Below are 20,857 nucleotides of genomic sequence, written 5' to 3'. Positions count from 1 at the left end.
TAGGTAACCATCAAGGCTGAGTCCATTCTACTTTCAAGAATGTGACGGGAATGTTCATAACAAAGTATGAAAATTGATAAAAGTTACAAATTCTTAGGAACTTTTTGGAAGTAAAGCCGCAAAGTGTGAACTAGTAGCTCTGGAGGAATTAGGCTGGGGATGATTTTAGTTTGATTTTAGTTTCTTCTTTCTATATACAGTTGACCCTTGAACAATGCAGGGGGCTAGGGGTGCCTACCTCCAGTGCAGCTGAAACCCACATGTAACTACAGCCAGCCCTCTGCATATGTGGATTCCCAGCGGGAAGTGACCCTTGAACAACATGGGTTTAAACTGTGCGGGTCAGGGTAAAAATCCACATATACTGGACACGTGCAGTTCAACTGTATTTGTTTTCTCATGTTGCCCAAATAGGTGGGTGTTAAGTGTGTAATTGAAAATGCATGTATACAAACAAAACAAAAAGATAATATACGTTCACTCAAAAAAAAAAAAAGCAGCTAGAAGGGTTTAGGATGGAGCAGAAAAGCAGTGACTTCTGGGCAGGGGGGAAACAGTGTTGGGGAAATGTATCTGGGAGCACTTGCTGAGGTTTCAGTAATGAAAACAACAAAAACAAATTTTGTTTGCAAAACGCAGGGGTACACCAGCTCTCCTGCTCTGCCCCACCCATCTTTCCTGCCCTTCCCTGGCACTGTGGTTCTCCAGGTCTGCCCTTCCAGGCCGTACGGCCTCCCACTGCCCTGCCCCACGGCCCCCAGCTTCCCACCCAGTCACACCTCTTCTCAAGGGGAGTAGCTTGTTCTCCAGGACATCCCTGGCATCAGTGCCCTCGTCCATCAGGTCGAGCTTCGTGATGACGCCAATGGTCCGCAGGCCTGAAAGAGCCCAGAGGTCAAGGGCACTATTAGGAAGAAACCCCAGGCCACCACGGGTCCAACTGACCCCCAACCCTGACTGCCATATGACCTGGGACAAGCTACAATGTCACCTAGCTGGACTCTAGTTTCCCGTGTCACATAAAGACAGCAACAGCACCAATCTCAGGGGGTCGATTCTAAGAATAAATCTGACATGTAGCAAATGTTCAGTCAATAAACGGGTCATATCATCATTATCATCGTTTGTAGGATCAGTGACCTTGTCCTGCTGCTGCAGGGTCCAGGGAAACCTCACTGCACTCCCAGGGCAGAGGCTCCATGCTGTGCTCTCTGTGTGCAAAGCCCCAACATGATACAAGACCAGGGCTACTGTTTCTAGAGCACCTTTCACCTGAACAGCCAGAATTCTACTCTAGATGCCACCTATCGAATTATGCCTCCCCCAGATCACCCAGAATCAAGAGGAACCTCCTAGCAAAGCCTGGAACCTGCAGACCAACCTCCCACGGCAGTGCCTGAGGACCACCTGTGTGCCAACCATGTGTGTGGTATGTGTACATGCACGTGCACGACACTCAGGGCACAAAGGGAGGCCCAGGGAGATCCCCAGTGGGCACCAAGGCAGGCATCTAGAGGGTAACAGCACACCCTCCTGGGGGCTGCTGCCGGCACACATTCTGCTGTGAGATTGCGAGCTGGCATCACCTCTTCGGAGGGCAAAGGGATCGCAGCTATGGACATGCACAAAGCTCGTGCCTGGTCCAGAGCAGAGAATCAGAGCAAGGTAGAGAGATAGGACGGGGGAGGGGACCAGGGGACATTGACTTTTTTGGAAATATCAAATGTCACTGAGCCACTGTTTACTAAAGATCTGAAACAGCCCGCTGTACAAGAACAAAGAAAAGGCAACATCAGGGTGCCTGTGGATGGCTATGTATGCACAGCCCTATGGTAGTAAGAAAACACACACATCACAGAAAAGTAAATAAATATCATCCCATTTTAAAAATGTGAGTTTACAAGGAAGAACAAATTCTGAAAGGATATCTACCAAGTGTGGCTACCAGTCTCTGCAGGGGAAGAGAAGCTGTCACTTTTTAGGTTCTGTATTTTACAATGGTGACATTTTCTGATTAAAAATTATGAATACTTTCACAGGCAGAAAAATACCTCTTTTAAGGCAGAATGCCAGCAAGAAGTTCACAAACAGTGCTTCACTGTATTAATTCAGATTTTCTCACCACCTGATCAAGCCTCTGCAACATCTTTGTCACAGTTACACCCCATTTGGGGGACAAGCATGCTGTGGGGACCCTGGACAGGGACACCCTCAGACTTGGAAGACAAGCATGCTGTGGGGACCCTGGACAGGGACAGCCCCTCCTGGATAAGCACACCTCAAATGACCTTGAGGAGGAGCTAGAACAGCCTATTCCCCATGGGACAAAGATGCTCAGCACACAGCCCTGGACACTGAGGGGCCAGTAGTCCAGGGTGGGAAAGGGCTGTCGGCAGCCAAACACTCCCCAACTCGGGGCTGGAATCCGGGGAGCACAAACCATGAACCTGTCACCCTCTACTGGCTGCCAGTCCCTGACTCCCTCCAAACCACTATGGAGTCATGCAGTCAGAGGGCATTTTGCAAAATGTATTTCAGTGTGTCACACTCCACTAACCTCCAACACTCTCAGAATAAACCCGGATTCTCATCGCTGCCCATGAGGTCCTGCTCAGCTAGTTCTGGCCCCAGCCCTGCCCTCACTTCCCCTGCCCTCCCCTTAGCTGTCTCTGCTTCAGCAACACTAGCTTCCTCGATGTGTCTTGGGGAACCCAGGCTCAAATCAAAGCCTATTTAGTATCTACTGTCTATTTTGCTGGATTTTTGCCTCTTTTTATTATTCTGGTCTTGCCTAAAATTTCACATCTTCACAGTCTCCTGATCCTTTCCATCCCAGCCACTCTCAAAGGGTCCAATTTTCTTCAGTGCTTACATCTACCAGAAAGTATCCTACTTGCTTATTTCCTTGCTGGATTCTATCACCCCCATCAGAATATCAGCTCCCTGGTGGTAGGGACCCTGTCAATTTTGTCCCCTGCAAGGTTCCCAATGCCAAAACAGAGCCTCCTTGAATATAGCAATCTGTCACCTGCGACTCTTTTTATTTTTTTACTGAATAAATGGCCACTGGAAAAGTTTTACCCGCAATGCTTTGAGCCAGGGATGCCATAGTCTCCCACTACTATCAATTGCCAAAATTTACTTCATTCACTCATTCTTTCACTTCCCCTGCCTGACCCCTGAGAAGCTATGGAGACATCTCCAGTCCTCTCAGCAATTCTACAGGTTGGGATTGCTGCTTCCATTTGGACAGAAAGGGGACCAAGCCTCGGGAGGGTAAGTAACTCATAGAGATGGGATTTGGACTTGCATCTGTGCCCTGGGAGGACCGGACTCTTCCCACTCCCCTAACTGGCTTTCAGTGCAGGCAAAGTGGGGACCATCATGTCCGAGCAATGCCCAACTGCCACACAATGGCTTCCTGGGGGGACGCCCTCCTGTACTGCCGGTCCTCATAGGAAATGCTATGTTCCGTGAGACCTTTTCCTTGGGAGGCCATGTACCCAGGAGAACACGGGTGACTTGGAATCAAGGTTGCTGGGCAAATCGCAATGCTTGGAGACACCTGGAAGAGGGAGCTGCAACTGTGGGATTTGGTGGTTACCTTGGGGGTCAACCTCCTTGGCCAACTTGAGGGCATCTGAGTTGGCCAGGTCCATGTTGGCAGGGGTGACAGCAAGGATGAGGGTACTCTCTCGGCTGATGAACTGCAAGATCATTTCCTTGATCTGGTACTCGATGTCTGGGGGCTGGTCTCCTACTGGTACCTTGGTGATGCCCGGGAGGTCAATGAGGGTCAGGTTCAACACTGGGAAAGAAACCAAAGGGCAAAATCATCAAAGCCAGGGAAGGGGAGGCATACATATCCCCTTCAGCCACTCAGCCCATTTCCCCAAGTGCCAGGGGGGTCAGGCCTCAGGGGTCCTGCTGCTCCAACTGGGTCACCCCTTTTTTTTTAATTAATTTTTTTTATCCTCACCCAAGGACATTTTTTCCCATTGTTTTTAGAGAAAAAAGAAAGGACAGAGGAAGAGAGAGAGAGAGAGAAACACTGATGTACAAGAGAAATATCAACTGGTTATCTCCCATATGTGCCAGGACCGGGGATCGACCTACAACCTAGGTATGTGCCCCGACTAGGAATCAAACCCACAAGCTTTCAGCTATGGGACAATGTACCAACCAACGAAGCCACACCAGCCAGGACTAGGTGACACCTGTTGATCCAGTAACTCCCCTTCTAGGATCCTATCCTAAAGACACCCTCATCTACTCTATTTCAGTGATACAGTTTCTAATGAGGTCATCTGTATCTGCAGATCATAACTGCTTTAAATGGCTAAATAAATTTCAACCCAAAGATTCAGCCAATACCAAGGAACCCTTAAAAACAAAAGAAACTCTGAAAAGAAACACACTTTGAGATGCGTTCAGAGAAAGAGGCATAAATGATTTTTATATGATGCTACAATCTGAGTAAATATATATATATATATATGTATATATTCATATAAGTACATACACATGTAAATATTTATAAGTGCTTATATATTCATTATAATTTATGAAGAACATAAAATGTATTTGTAATATTGGGGGCCAGGGTGGATCTCTGCTGTATATTCTTTTGTAATTTTTTAATATGAGCCATCTACAGGCATAATTGATTCAAAATAAATTTTAAAACCATCACAAGGATCTCACACTAACAAGTTAGCGTCTGCTGGAATACTTCCCACATGCTGCCTGAATTAGCAATCTGTGCTCTGGGCCAGAGGCTGCATATGACCACAGGCTGCTCTGTTTAAATGATGCAGTTTTAAAATCAGGACATTCTGCAGAGAAGTCTTTCTGGATCCTCCTGAGAAACTAAAAGACCTGGCTGCCCTGGGCTGCTTTCACTTGACACTATGTGGGCCACCATCACCTAGGAGCCAAGTGATGTTTGTCCTTTTAGAAGGAACATAAAAAAATTGGCAATTACAAAATAGTCATGGGGATGCAAAGTACAGCATAGGGGATATAGTCGATAACACTGTCATAACTATGTGTGATGTCAGGTGGATACTAAACTTCCAGCAGAATCACCTAAGTTACATAAATGTCTAGCCACCATGCTGTACACCTGAAACTAATAGAATACTAAATGTCAACTGTAATTAGAAACTTCTTGTAATTAGAAATATACATGAATAAACAAAGGGAGAAGACAGCTAAAATTTGCCCCAGTCCCCACCACTCCTGACAGTCTTCCTAGCAGCCGTTTTTCTTGGAGCTGAGAGCAATTTCTCAGTACCATCTTCCTGTCAGAAGTGGGAAACTGCAGATCAAGAGGGTTGGTTGTATGTGAAGAAGATGGGAGGGGACATATTCTTTGTGACAGTAAGGCCGACCTGACCCGTGACCGGCACAGAGTCAGCTTTCCTCTGCCCCCGTGACAGGTACGTGCTCATGCTGCCTACCGTGCGGCGAGTAGACCCGCAAGTTGATGGGCACTGGGGAGATGCCTTTGTTGGTCCCCGTGACCCTGTCGGTCTCTGCTTCAATCTCCTGTCGTACTTCTTCAAAGTCTGTAAACTTTTTGGACTTGCAGTGCAAAAACTCAGCATATTCTGCAAAGGAAAGAAAAGATGCTGAAAATGAGAAAGATAAGGATCAGCCATAGTTGCTCCAGGAATACAGGGAGCAACTGGCAAAGATCCCATGGGCATGGGACAAACACTGTCATAAAGCATTTTGCAAAAGTATACATTGGGCCATATGAGTCAAAGCAAAACAAAAAAAAATCAACAGGTGGATGTGACCAGAATTTATTCTTCTTGGATGAATAGAATAAAAGAGGAAATGTGGGCCGGTCACCCAAATCGCAGGTTTTGTACATTTGATGAAACTTCTGCTGTGGTGTCATACATGAGACTGAGTCCTGGGTGGTGATGTAGAACCTCCCTTACTGTGGTCACAGTCAAATAGAGACGCCAGCTGCTGTCCTAGTGGGATCCCAAGTCACCAGCACTTGCCACCTGGCACAGGTCCTTGGAACCCATTTGTTCCCCAAGACACACAGTATGGGGAATAGGGCACTACTGCCAGCCTCACCAAAGCCTGTCTCGATGTCCCTCCTCTCCTCCTGGCTACTCAAGGGACCCCCCCACCTGGACATGAATGCCCTCCAGCAGAAATGCTTTCTGGGCAGAGCTTCAAGTGGATGCAAGAGGCCTCTGCATGCCTTCTGAGACCAAGGTGTCCGAATGCCCCATTGACAGCAAGATAGAGGGAAACAAGTAAGTAACAAGGCAGATCTGGTCCTGTTACCGACATGGCCTGGCCCTGTGCGGGTCTGCCGAGGGCCAGCTGTCGTGTGTGGATTCTTGGCTTCATGTAGGAAAGATTTCACAACACAAGTCCAGGTGAATGTGAGGATGCATTTATTAAAGCTGGGAATGGCGAAACAAAGAAGGGCTCAGCATAGAGGCAACAAAAGGGCTGGGCTGCTTTAGCTCACTGGCAAGTCAGAGAAAAGGGGGCCCTGGGGATAGGTTCAGGGGATCAGCTGGGACAAGCTACCAGCTGCTCACTGCCTTAGAGTTTAGGAGACATGTGTCTGTGAAGTGGGGGAAAAAGAAGGGAATGATGAGGACTGCTACTCAGAGGGAATGTGCATGCTGGGTCTTTGTGTTGAGGCTTTTATCTCTTCTTGCATGCAGGAACCTTAGGGGAGGTCTCAGGGGAGGGTTTCAGCAGAATGTTCATCAGTTCTCCAGGTGTGCCCTTTCAGGGTCATGATGTCCACTGATTGGTCAGGGTCAGGCCAGAGGGTCTTTAGTCACTGCAGTTAGTTCTGGCGTAGCCCACCTGGTTTTGCTGCTTTTCTGGGCCTGGAGCTGAAACATAACTGAGGCGTGGATGTTATCTCCAGGGAGGAAAGGCCAGGGGTGAAGTGGTTACCCTGGGGATAAGGTCCTTGTTCTCCCAGTTTTGCCCCTGCCAGGCACTCCGCCCTGGTGACCTTCTGTACCTGGCTATAAATTGCTAGGCCATTGTGTTCAGCTCTGCTTCAGTTTCCCTATTTCACATGCCAAAGAATTCTTCTAGCTTCTTACTATCCTGCCTCAGTCCTATCATCAGGCAAGAGAAATCCAAAGCACAGATATGGGATAAAGTGAGAATAAAAAATGTTCACTGTAGGATGGGATGTAGGTGCTGAGGTTACATGCATTTACTATATAATTCTTCAACTTTTCCTTATGTTTGAATATTCATAGTAAATATTGGGAACGAGGCTCAGAATCACGGCTCCTGCAGTAATGCTAAAAACAGTGAAATGAGTCACGCAACAAACAGCCCAAAGAAGAAGACCACTGCAGAAATGCTAAAAATGTGTACTGAAAAACTGGAAATCACCTCTACGTCCACCAGGAGGAGACCTGGCTACATAAACCACAACATAGACATACCATCAGCTGCCTCAAAAGAAAGGATGGAGATGGAGACAGAGAAAGGCCAGCAGGTCTAGAATCTCTACCTACAAGTGTAATGAGACAGAGAGAAGTGAGTTCAAAGAGGTCTGCCTTCCTATCACAGCAACCTAACAAACTATGGCCAACACTCAGCCCTTGCTCGCCTGGCCAGGCCCAGAGTGTGGTCCCATTGCTCCTCTTGTGGGTGAGCATCTCAGCAGGCAGGCATCTCTGTGATGCCTGCACCACAGATAAGGAAACTGAGGCCCAGAGAGGTGAAATGACTTGGCCCAAGCTCAGTGGTAGAGCTGGGATTTGGAGTTCAGATAATCTGTCTCCAGGCAGCGGCTCTCAACTCAAACGCTTTTTATCTCTCTGAAGCTCTGCAGCCAGGGTCAGGGGGACTTCATGGGCTCAGGTCACTGAGGACCTTGTCCAGCATGGGCACTGTCTACTCGGGAGCAGGGGCAATGAGGACACCAGCTGGAGGACCCAGGATCACCTACCCCAGCCCATCAGCTGACCCGGTCCCCAAGGACAGTCACATTCCAGCTCTCTACAGGGATGAGAGATTATACTTGGCTGCTCTTCCTGCAGCAGCTACCCCAAAATGAAACGGCTCTCCAACCCCCACAGCAAACCTCAGTTCTTTTCCAGCTCAAGGCCCTGGGCTCAGCACCTGCAATAGACCATCTTCCTTCCAGGACGAATGCAGGGGGATATGGGATGAGAAAAGGTGTGGGCCCAGGACGTGGGCCCTCTCCCCTGCAGACCTCTGCCCCGCCAGGCTTAGTGTCTAGGAGGCCTGACCCCACCTCCTCCTCTTCCAGGGCCTACCTGCCTGTCACTTCTTTCAGGGATCCTTCCCTGACTCCATGCCACCTGGCACTCCATCCTGCATCTTGAGTCTCTTCTGTGTCAGAGCCAGTTCATTGTAAAATCATGTTTATGGGACTAGGACCTGCTAGCTGTGGTCCACCAGAGCCCAGCATGTGCTGGCTGTGTGGGTAAAGGATATGCAGGAGACTGGGCTGCAGAGCCCTGACTCACCCCAGCAAATCACTGGGCAGCAGGAAGGTTCCGGAGACAGCCAGGCCCATCCCTCACCACCTGCCTTCTTTACCAGGCTCCTTGTTACTCTGGAATCATGTACTAGATTCCAGGATCATTCCAACATTAAAAAGCTTCTATGAGCCCTGACTGACGTGGCTCAGTTGGTTGGGTGTCGTCTCTCAAAGTGAAAGGTTGCTGATTCGATCCCCAGTCAGGGTACCTGCCTGGGCTGCAGGTTCAATCCCCCGTTGGGGTGTATACAAGAAGCAACTGATCAATGTTTCTTTCTAACATTGATGTTTCTCTCCCTGTCTTTTGCCCTCCCTTCCTACCTCTCTAAAAATAAATAAATAAAATCTTTTTTAAAAATAAAGATTTTATTTATTTATTTTTAGAGTGAGGGGAAGAGAGGGCAAAAGAGAGGGAGAGAAACATCAATGTGTGGTTGCTTCTCGTGCGCCCCCAAGTGGAGACCTGGCTTACAACCCAGGCATGTGCTCTGACTGGGAATCGAACCTGCAACCCTTTGGTTTGCATGCTGGCACTCAGTTCACTGAGCCATATCAACAGGCAAATAAAATCTTTAAGGAAAAAAAAAAAAGGTTCCACCAAGTTTGCTTCCTCCCATAGCAATGACCCTATTAAAGCCAAACCTCAGCCTTCCTCTCCTCCGAACCCTCCAGGGCTCCCCACCTTGTCTGAGTAAAAGCCAGAGTCTACTACATCCTACAAGGCCCTACAAAATCTCCTTCTCCCCCAATTCCTGACCTCACCTCATTCCCTCTCCAGTCACACTGGCTTCCCTGCTCACAACTTTGAGGCCTGCTCCTGCCTTAGGACTCTTGTCTGCAGAGACCCTCATGGTTCCCTCCCTGGCCTCATTCAGATGCTACCTTCTCTGTGACGCCTGCCCTGGCCCCCACCTGAGACGACAGTCCTCCTCAGTCTCTTTCTCCCTTCAGTGTCTTATACTCCTACAAGCACCCTAATATTGTTTACTTTCACACCCTGCGTATTTTCTCTGGTTCCCAGCTGGAAGGCCCACCTCCAGGGCAAGAATCTGAATCTGTGTTGTGCATTCTGTGTTCCCAGGGCTCCCTCTGGGCATACAGTAGGTACTCAATAATTATAGGTGTGACTGAATGACTCTGCCAGAATATGGCCCCTGCTTCAGTTTCTTCGAGGTAGCCCAGCACCCCCAAAGCCACCCAGCTGGATAGATGGATGTGTGGACAGGGCAGGGTCTGGAGGGCTCACCTCTGGTCTTCCCCTCCCTCCCTTCTTCCCAAAGCATTACTTGAAGACATAGGTCCTGCCCTGAGCCAGCCTCCTGGTCTGATGGGGAAGACAGACACTGCATAAGCATGTCACAGCAGCAAGTCTGACAGAGAGCCAACATACTAGGAACTGGGAGAGATGGCCTGCCTGACTCCAACCCCAGGCCACGGCAAGATGATAGAGGCAGCTGAGGGTGGCAGTAGGCAGAGAGCCTGTGCTCGTGCCATCTCTCTGAAGTGGCACCCTTTCCCCAAACCCTGAGGATGCTCTGGACCTAGGGTAGACTACAAGGGAGGGAAGGGCCTGACTATTGGCCAGGCTCACTCTCTGTACCTTAGATTCCACGTGATGAAAATAAAAACAGGGGAGGGAGATAGGAGAGGTTAGCCTGGGCCTCTGCAGCCCTGTATGTGTTTGAATGCTGGAGATGATTTAACTATCCATGATCTCAGTAAGTCAAAGGCCTTAGGACTGAGCTCATAGCCTGTGATACCTAAAGAGCTCCCTCTCAACTCGCCCCAGCAGCCGAGGCCTACTGCCCACTCTGCCTGTGGCAGTCCCCACTGCAGAGCTGCCTGCGCCCATCCCCAGCCCAGCTACAGCGATTTCAAACCTTGTCTTCCTCTTGTGCAGATAACAAAGCCAGTCCCTCCGGTTCCAGGGGCCTGCCTCAGTATTTCAACAGCCACACAAACATCCCCTACACTCCTAGCCAAGTGCGCTTCCCTGGGAGGAGGGTCAGCATGTGTAATCAGGCCTCAGGGCTCTGTGGGACCCAGCCCAGCGCCTGGAGCACAGCAGGAATAAAGGAATAAAGTGGGCCCTAATCCAGCAGTCACACTGCCAACCCAGAGCAGCCAGCCGCCCTCGTCCTCCACAGGGCTTCCAGCCTTGTCCTAATTGTGGGGTCAGTAAATGCACTTACAGCAGTTTTCTAGAAGAAGGTTCTGCTCTCACCCCAGCACTTGTTCCTGCCTCCTTCAAGTCTCAGGTCGAAACACCTGCTGGGCGGCCCACCATGACCACCCCATGGCAATAGCACCCCTGCCCTGTCCCTTTGTCCCCTCCTCCATGGCATTCTTCACACCGACACACCATGTGCTCAAATGTCCCCTGCTCAAGCTGGAGTGGTAAGAGAAGGACTGTCAGGGACTTGGTTTTGGTCATACTCTCCCTGGTGCCTGGTACAAGTTGCTGCTTAATAACATTTTATTGAGCAGCCTATTACAAAACATTAGGTCCTATAGCCTGGGAGGACAGCATCCCATGAAAGCAAGGTCATAAGATCACCCCCCTACCCCAAAGGCAGAACAGGTCATGTGCCCGCTGACATTTATTCTTTTTGTTGTTGTTCTTTTTTCTCTCTCCTTTCATCTTGTTTTGTTTGGGCATTTCTTAAGACTTGTGAAATGTCTTGCGAGAACAACCTGCCTTCAGCCCAGCCCCTCCAGCCTGCAGAAGGCACATCAGGCTCCACGTGATCTGGGGAGATGGCAGAAGGAAGAGAGGGAGGTGGGAGTACCTAGCCACACCCATCTATCAGGGCCTCAGTTTTCCACAGTGAAATGAAGCAACACAGAAGAACCCAGTGCTGGGGTGACACCAGAAAGCAATCAAATCCACAGTGCTCAGCGCTGGGCCTGCGCAAGAGCACACAAACAGCTTAGCTGCCAGATTAGGGACATTTGCGAGGCTGTTGGGAGTCTCAGTGCTCTGACGGAGGGGCTCGGCCCTGATTCTCATGCCCAGATCCCACCCCTTCTCTATTCTGAACCCAGCAGAGAGCAGAAACACCAGGCTGACCCCTGGCAGTGAGGTCTGCCTTTTCCAAACCTGGCACCAATAGGCATGCTGGTCTGGTTGACATGGCCCAGGGTGAATGACATATGGTTCAAAAACACTTGGAAGACCCTGAGTACCACACAATTGAACAGATCCAATCTCCAGGGACTTGCATCTGATCTCCAGGGACTTTTTACAGCCTTTAGCCGACGAAGAAGGGACAAAGTACATGTCATCTCCCAAGTGTGTTTGCTCTTCAAGCTCCCTCTGACTTGAGACAAATCTAGAGCATCTCCCAGAGTCTAGGACACATTGCCACTGGGAAACTGTGACACTGTGATTTATAACAAGAAATATGTTTGGTCTTACCTCCATACCTGGCACAAAGGTCCTAAAATCCTTGGAAAGTCCTAAGTGGTAAGAGCCATAAGAGAGTCTCTATTCATAATAAGCCCCTTTCAACCACACTTGAGTTTATGCAAAGAGGAACCAATCATGTGATTAGAGGATTGGTACTTTTGGTCCTACCCCAACCTCCTGGGAGGGGACAGGGGCTGAAGGTTGAATCAACCACCAACAAGGAATATTTAATCATTCATGCCTACACGATGAAGCTTCCTCAAAACCCAAAAGAATGAGTTTGGAGAGCTTCTGAGTTAGTGAACACGTGGAGGTGAGAGAGGGCACAGGAGTGCCAAGCCACTTCGCCAGACTTTGCCCTGTGCGTCTCTTCATTCTGCCTACTCCTGAGTTACATACTTTTCTAATAAACTGAAAATCTGGTGAGTAAAATGTCTCTCTGAGTTCTGTGAGCCACTCTAGAAACTTAAGTGAACCCAAAGAGAGGGTCGTTGAAACCTATAATCTAGAGCAAATCACTCAGAAGTACAGGTGACAATCTGGACTTGCAATTAGTGTCTAAAGGTGGGGGAGGGTAGTTTTGTGAGGCTGAACCCTACCCTGTGGGACCTCAAGCAATCTCCAGGTAGGTAGTATCAGAACTGAGTGAAATTGTAGGACAGCCAGAAAGTGACCACTCAAAACTGGGAGAACTGCTTGGTGGTAAGGGGAAACAACACACACTGAGAAGGTGGCGGCCCCGGCGGCATCCCGGCCAGTCCCCAGCCCAACCCCCACCAGTTTCCAGCTTAGTTTCCCCATGGAGACACAAGGTGCACACCTGACTGCTGCAAAGTCTGCAGCTTTACAGAAAGGGCCCCGCCAGAGCCTGGCTCAGGGGAAAGGTGCAGCACAGTCATTGGCAATCCCCTCTGAGGAAGAGAAGGGGCACAGCAGCAGCCCTCAGAGCATGCCTGGGCACCTGGCCGATGCTGATGGAGCACCTACTAGGTGCCAGGCCCTGTACTGGGCAGGGGAGATCGGGTGGGGGGGGGGGGGAAGCAACGGACTAAGCAGATCAGGGTCCCTACTCTCATGCCACTGGTGTTGGAACAGGGCCAGAGAGTGAGGCTGTTAAGAAAATCAAAGAACAGGATGATGTCACGTAACATGGCTTGCAGAGGAAATACAGCAGCGGTGACTGGAGGATGGGGTGGGGGTAGAGCTCCTGTATTGAGCAGGAGGAAGAGGATGGTACAGGGTGTTCCAGGCAGGCAGCACAGTGAGGATGAAGGCCCGCTGAGCTTGAGGATGAGGAGGGAGACTGTGGCTGCAGCAGGTGACCAACAGGAGTTAAGGTCTCAGAGGCCAGCAGAGCCCTGTCAGGGCCACAAAGCCACGAGAAGGAGGCTGAGAGTCAAGTCACAACAACCCCTCTCTGGCTCCTGTGAGCCAGGTCAAGGCCAGGAGGGGAGGCTCAGGAGGCCCAGTCACCCACATTCCACACAAGAACAGTCCCCAGCACCCAGGGTTTACAAGGCCCAGGGGTGGTTCCCAAAGGGAAGCAGAGTTCACCCATGAGACCCCAAACTCCTGGTGGCTGCAGTCTGAGGTAATTTTCAAACCAAGCTGATTAAACATAATGGCTCACCGAGACCAGACTGGACAAGGAGAAGCAGGGAACCACTGCGCGTCACAGGGGAGGAATAAGGCCCAGCCACAGGGCCACTGCCACGTAGGGTGCCACTCTCACCTCATTTTACCTCAGGTGAGGAAGCTGAGGCAAAAGAGAGGGAAACTACTTGCCTAAGACCCCAGATAGTAAAGAGTCGTGTCCCAGAGAGCCAGCCAGACAAAAGCGCCATCTCTAGGAACAACACGGCCCCTGTAGCCCCCAGAGACCCCAGGAGCCCCAGCCATCACTTCATCCCACACTGCACCGAGCTTTCTCCCTCATACGAGTGGGGCGTCCTACCTGCCTCTCCCACTCCACGCCTCTGCCGTTTGGTGTCTCGGTGGCCTCCCTCACTCTAGACTGTCCTTCACGCCCAAGGCACCACCGTGAGCCAGGCCCCATCACTTCTTGCTAGGCTAACCTCTCCCTGGCCTCCCGCCTCATGCTGCTGTCCCTGCCCGTCCCTCCCCAACAAAGCAGCCAGTGGGCTGAGCTGCTCTCCCCACCCTGCGTGACACCCAGGTTCCCACGGCTGGAATCCCTCCCCACCCCTGCCAGGCTGTGCCACCTGCCTCCTCCCCACATTCACCTCACAGCTTCACACTTACTTGTTGTCCCTGCCTAGAGTGTGCTCCCTGGGTCTCTGGCCCAAAGTAGAGCCAGTGCCCAATATACTCTCCCACAACGTCCTGTGCTCTTCCCTCTCAGCCTGGCTGAGCTCAGGGAGCGTCAAGACTCACACTTCCTCGCTGGTGTCTGAACCAGGCCCACATCACGGAGTGGGCCCACCTCTCCTTGGGGTGTTAAGAGGCCTGCAATGCCGTGGTCAGGTGAGGGAGGGAAAGTATGCAGGCTGGGACACAGCAAAGGCCACTCCCATGTGGGACACCAGGACTCCTCTTCCCCACCCCTACCCACACCCCAACCCAACAGGATCCAACCCTGCCACTGTCCTTACTTGCCCAGCTAGGCACCTGCCTCCTCCTGGGTCTCCCTGCCCCTGAGCTTGTCCCTGTGGTCTCTTCTCCATAAGCAGCTACAGGGTCTGTTCAAGTCATACCTTTGTCTCAAGCCAAACTCCCCAAGAGTGAATTTAAGATGGGGCTTTCAAAACAACCCTCCCACATGACCTCAGGAAAGACGGTTCGGCTCAGAAGCCTCAGTTGAGTCCTCTGTGAAGTAGGGACGACAGACATGAAGATTGCAACGGCGATCTAGGTCAGGCACTGGGCAGATGTGCACCCTCAAGTTCCTGCCCTGGGTGCTCCCACAGGGCCACTGCTTGTCATGTGCTTTTCCCTTCCCACAGAAAGAATTTCAGTTCCTCCAACAGGCCACTCTGGACACCGTGGCCTCACAGTCTTCACACATTCTCACTGCTGAAGGAGAGTTCTCTCTTCCCTGACATACCCATCGTACCCGTCAAACTCAACTCACATCACTTCTTCCCAAAAGCCCCATGATGTCCCTACCCTCCCCCACCACACAGACTCCCGTCTGATGAGGACCAGTCCTGTGTGTCTCCTCCTTGGTCTCCTGGCAAGCCTTCCTCATCTGTCCCCCCAGCACTAATGGAAGTGCCAGGAGGGCAGGTGGCAGGTCCTGGTCCTGCCCATTTTGGTGCCCCAGCCCTGGACCAGCTGTGACACACCATACATGCTCAGTGGACCACCGCTGGGTGAGAGCCACTGTGGAGGTGATGAGGGAGCCCTTCTGCCATGACATGGCCATGACCTTCCAGTGTAGGAAGCCAGCCCACCTGTTCTCCTAGCAAGCTGTCCCTAAACAGGCTGGCAGCAAGCACAAAACGGCAGCTGTTGGGTCAGCACTACTCAGCACTCTTCTAAGGATGTACCTATATTGAATAACATGGTCTTCACCACAACGGACAAAAAGATGCTATTATCATCTCCACTGTCCAGACAGGAAACATGGCTGTGAGCAGCAGTCCCTCCCCAGGGGCTAGGCAGCCAGTATACTGCACAGCAGGATCTGAACTTGGGCAGCCTTAGCTCCCAGCTCCCACAGGAAGGGTCAGAGGTTTTCCCAGGATGGCCAGGGGCCAGAAGCATCAGTACCACACAGGGAGCTTGTTAAAATGCAGATTATCATCCCCACCCCCAACAACCCACAAAATGGGAAGCAGAAGCCCAACAGTTCCGTGGACTCTGAAACCTGCTGCTCTGCAGCTGGCCTCCTGGCACAGCTGACTGGACAAAGAGGTGCTGGGCCAATCTGAAGCAGCCTCTCCCTACAGTTACACCCTCCCATGGCAAATGGGCAGGGTGGGCCAAGGATACAGCTGAGAGCTTGGTCTGAGGTCTAACCTCAGATTCCAGATCTGGAGCCTACTAGGAAGCAGGTAACTTAGCTAGGTCTCAGTTTCTTCATCTGTAAAATGAACGTATGCATTGCCTTCCCAGTGCTGAACTGGCCAGGGCTGACACTCTAGGTCACTGGCGAAGCAGCATTGAGAACTACATGGAGACCTCTAGAGAGAAGAGAGGACCCAGCCCCAATGCCACCCCTCTCCCTGAGACAGGCCAGTAATCCAAAACAGTGGAATAGGGAAACTGAGACAGAGAGCTGAACAAAATGACTGAGCAATTTACAGCCATGTGCAGAAAGTCACCTCCAATGATAACATCTAGGCCTCCAATGTATTCCAGCTCCAGGCCCAGAAAAGCAGCAAAACCAGGTGAGTGATGACAGGACTAGCTTCAATAACCAATGACCCCCTGCCCTGGCACTGACCAATCAGTGGCAACCATGACCCTGAAAGGGCACATCTGGAAAACTAATGAGTATTTTGCTGAAACCCTCCCCAAGACCTCTTCTAAGATTCTGGCCTGCAAGAGAGATAAAAACCCTCAAGACAAAGGACCCAGGGTGAGCTCTCCCTCTGGGCAGCACAGGGCCTTTCCTTTTCCTCTTCTCCCCCCACAGGCATGCATCTCCTAAACTCTAAGGATCCCCACAAGACTTGCAAACAGAGAAAAAATGGGCAATGGCAGCTCATCTTGGGCTGACCCTCAGAACCTGTCTCCAAGGCCCCCTTTTCTCTGCCTTCCCAGTGAGCCAAAGCAACCCCGCCTCAGCTCATTTCTTTCCTATAACATTTTTAGAGAGCCGAAGCAACCCAGTCTGGGCTTTCCTGTTGCTGCTTCTATGCTAAGCCCTTCCTAATTTCATGTCCCCAGCTTTAATAAACATACTCTCCTGCACGAAGTCAAGAAGCCACCCACTACTGGCTGGCCCTAGGCAGACATGCACAGGACCAGGTCCCCATCCACCTTCTGAACTGAGATGATTTCCAAGGAAGCCCAAGGGGGTTTAAAGCTGGGAGACAAGCCCGTGTCATGTGAGACTTGTGTGGGGAAAAAGAGAAATCAACCGAGGCCACCAAGGGGAGGATGGAAAAAAATCTACATGGGGAAGATTCTTCATTCAATTCAAGGGACTGAAATTCCTTCTGTGGGTATCTCTCAAAAGTCAACATCGTAATTAAAAAAGAAATGGCAGGGATGCCGCTCTAACGAAGACAAAAACATGCCGATGGAGTGAATGCAGCGCGGGAATGCTCAGACTGACCAGAACACGTGTAAAGCAGCCAGGGAGGACATCTGAGGGACAACTGGCACTACGTAACATGCAGGAATGACTCCTTTCCTTGGGTGTGGTCCAGTCTGTGACTGCAGGAGAGTGTCCCTGTTGCAAGGGGCGGCGCACTGCAGCATTAGAGGTTGAAGTGTCACAATGCCTGCTGCTGATTTTGAAAGCGTTCAGCACAAACATGTCATCTACAATACAGCAAGCATGTATGGCACCTGGTGGCCTGGTCATGGCTGAGGACACTGGGGTGGGTGTTCAGCGAACTGTGCTTCAACTTCACTGCACACATGGAAAACCCGAATTCGAACTCAAACAACAGCCTAGCCATCAGAGACTCCATCATAAGCCCTGGGGCTCCTGCTGAACACAGCCTCCCTGTGCACTTCCTGCTAACAGCTTCGACTCATTCCACCGTACCTGTTTTTGAGAAGATGAGCTGCAGAATGAGAGGCCGCCGGGTGACGATTCCTGACCCTCGGGGAAGGAAGTCCCTGTGGGAGGCAAAAGGGGCAGAAATTACTCGTGAGGCCAGCGTGCAGGACGGGAAGTATGACCACACGTGGTGAGGCAATCCCCTCTTGCATTCTGGGTAACCTCAGCAAAGACACTAACCCCAAAAGGGCACTGGGGAATGTTCTGGCCTGGGGGGTCCTGAGGCAGGAGTGGGGCACATGGGAGGGACTGGATAGAAGGTGGGTAACAAATGGAGCCATTTCCCTCTGGTTGGCCGTGCTCCAGCGCCAACATGCCTGATGGGCCCTTTCCTTAACAAATATTTCAACCATCTCCCCCAAACCCGAAGAGATTAGTACATTTCCCACATACATGTTTTAAATGAATGTACTGCCATACGTATCACATAAAGACTAAGAGGAAAGCAGTGGATGACAAAATAAGAAGTGTTTCATGTCCCAAAAAGACAAATCAATACTGGCAGGAAGTGGATCAGTGGTTGTCCAGGGGTGGAAAACGGAGAGGAGGGTGCTCTCTGGAATGATGAAAATGTTTTAAAACTGGACTGTGGTGATATTTGCTAATATTTACTGTAAATTTACTAAAAATCACTGCTTTGAAATGGGTGAATTTCCCAGCATGTAAAAAATTCCTCAGTGCAGCTGTTTAATACAAAATATATATATATATATGCTACATATTTAACTGCAGAAATACTCAGGCATTATCTGCACCGGCTTACACTATTACCCATGGATTCATGCAGAGTGGAAAGAGTGGAAGCCACCCTGTACCATTAGGGAAGGAAAGCAAAGCAGAGATCCAAGCAAGCATTGGAGTAGAAGGGGCATCTTCAGAGACTTTTAAAGCCATGCAAAGAATTCTTATGTCATGTAAAATAGAGAAAGGTTCTAGGCTCAGGGAATTTCCAACACAGTTTACACCTAGATAAACGTTTGGATTATCTGAAATCTGTGCAGGACATAGGACAACTGGGACTAGACAGGTGTGTCTCATATGGCAAGAGAACAGTATTCCCAGGTTCCCAGCCTAGTGCCACTGGTGCCACCTCGCTCACACAGTGTCTCAGGGACACCGTACCTGTGCTGGGAACCCTGCTGTGACTCTGGAGGGCACCAGAGGAGGTTGCTATTTCTCAGCCTGAGCTGGGCATCAGAATCCTTGGAACATGTTAACCCAGTGGGCAGGAGGATCCCCACTGGCCTGTGGGCCATCCCAGCACGCTTATGCAGTGCCTCCTCTGGCTGGGATCAGCGGCAGTGACTGCACAACAGATCAACCTGTACCCTCGTGGGGAACTGCAGTCCAGCCTGAGATGAGGAGCCCTCCACAGACACAGGGCTCTGAAGGCCTCCTGGGGGTGCTGGCAATAAGCAGAATAAGAGGTCATAATTAGAAGGCTGGTCATCATTCTTAGGGCAAGGCCACCCCTTGGGGTTTAGGGACATCCAGGTTATAACTATGCATGCTTCTACAGGTGTGTGGCTTTAAAAAACCCTTCCAGTTGCTGCAGATAGGAGAGTGGGAGCCAAAAGGCAGGCAGAAAGTGATGCCCTGTTCCAGGTGGGCGATGACTGGGGCTGGCCCAGAGTGTGGCAGGGACATGGCGGGCAGTGGACAGACAATGGACAGAAACTGGAGTGACACTGAAGTTTAGGATACGAACAGCCATGGTAGGGGGACAGGCTGGACTAAGATGATGGAGGGAGGGAGGGGCCAAAACACAGGGAAGAACACCTGGAGGACACGCGTGAGTGTCCAGGGTAGGGGAGCCTACAGCCCCGGTTGGCACAGTCTGCCTCCCACACCTCGGGTGCTACCCATCCAGCCATGTTCCTGAGGGTGACAAAGAGCCCATGGGCCATGCCTGCCCTTCACAAAGCATTTCATATCCACTTCATGCAGTGTGACACTGTGAACTGTGTACTATTCTCCCATCTGGCAGAAGAGAAGACCGAGGTACAGAGGCTACGTGACCTGGGCAAGGTCACACACGCGTTCACTCAAGTATTACTCAAGCCTACCAAGCACATTGGAGATGCTTAGGACACCAGCACCAACATTCTAACGGGGACCGCATAAGACGCAGAGGTGGGGACGAAGAAGACACACCGTGGGGATTAGAGAGGTTGGGATGGATGGTCAGGGAGGCCTTTCTGACAAGGGAAGATGAGAGGCGAGCTACATGTAGGGGTGCAGTGGGGAGGGCAGGGGAAACAGCAAGGGGGCCACATGCAGTAACCAGACCCCCAAATACACTCTTTACCTCGGCCCTTGCCAGAGGGGGTCACCCAGTGTCTCCAGGAGATAATGTCCCTTCACATCAGATGCCATGCTCTCCCACGGATGCAGGTGGCCTGCTGGAGGCTGTTAACCTCTAGAGCGCCATCCATGGCCTTGACCTTGGCTCCCTGCAGCACCAGACCACCTGGCTCACAGGCAGGGACCTAAGAGGCAGGAACAGGAGGCACCCTGCACATCAGAGACCGCAGGCTCTGGCCCTTCAACACAGAATCACCAACAGCAGTGGTGACAGTATGTGCACCCTTCACAAAAACCTCCTGCTCCCCCTCTTCCTTGCAAGTGGAATGTATTGGCAACCGAACAACACAGCAGCACCGTGTGAATGAATCTCCAACATCTGTCTGTGTGGTTCCTTCATGCTGATGCGCGTGACCAAAGCCAGTTCCTTTTCATTGCTGACCCATGTTCCACTGCATGAATGGACCACAGTTTGTTTATCCATTCACTAGGTGATGGGGTATTTGGGATCTTTCCATCTCAGGGCCATAATAAAGCTGCTATGAACATTCTCACACATGCCTTTTGTAGACTTATGCTCGTCTCATCTGCTGAGTCACAGGGTAGATTTGAACCTGAACAGGCAAAACTAGTCTCTACTGATTGAAATCAGAGCACTCACTTCACTCTGGGGGAACTAGCTGGAAGAGGCACGAGTGTACTTTCTGGGATGGTGACAGCATCCTCTGTCTTGATCTGTCCAGTGATCACCTGGGTGTGCATGCTTTCATTTTAAAAGGCAAGACGTACACTTAAGACTGGGCAAGTTCCTGTGTCTAAGTTAAATCTCAAATAAAGAGGTCCTGAGTATAAATAAGTCCAGGAAGACACGTTCATGAAGACTCAGGGAAGCACAGAGAGAACACCCCATGAAAATTTGCCCAGA

At 50.7% G+C, this 20,857-nt stretch overlaps 1 protein-coding gene across 8 annotated transcripts in view; it reads right to left on the bottom strand.

The window, feature by feature from the left end:
• DNM2 (dynamin 2) overlaps positions 1-20,857 on the bottom strand; it is an 87,997-nt gene that overhangs the window by 41,412 nt on the left and 25,728 nt on the right. For 7 of the 8 annotated variants that reach the window (XM_024556795.4, XM_045192521.3, XM_024556797.4 and 4 more), the window contains exons 2-5: positions 17,614-17,687; positions 5,463-5,612; positions 3,605-3,808; positions 780-878 (exon numbers count right to left, since the gene is read on the bottom strand). In XM_024556795.4, the coding sequence (XP_024412563.1) occupies positions 780-878; positions 3,605-3,808; positions 5,463-5,612; positions 17,614-17,687 (527 nt within the window). The remainder of the gene's footprint in view (positions 1-779; positions 879-3,604; positions 3,809-5,462; positions 5,613-17,613; positions 17,688-20,857) is intronic. The other variant, XM_045192523.2, reaches the window with a different exon arrangement.

The sequence above is a fragment of the Desmodus rotundus genome, chromosome 9, assembly GCF_022682495.2.
Source record: "Desmodus rotundus isolate HL8 chromosome 9, HLdesRot8A.1, whole genome shotgun sequence".
Lineage (NCBI taxonomy): Eukaryota > Metazoa > Chordata > Mammalia > Chiroptera > Phyllostomidae > Desmodus > Desmodus rotundus.
The sequence above is the reverse complement of the archived record's forward strand: the minus strand, read 5'-3'. Positions and strand labels throughout refer to the sequence as shown.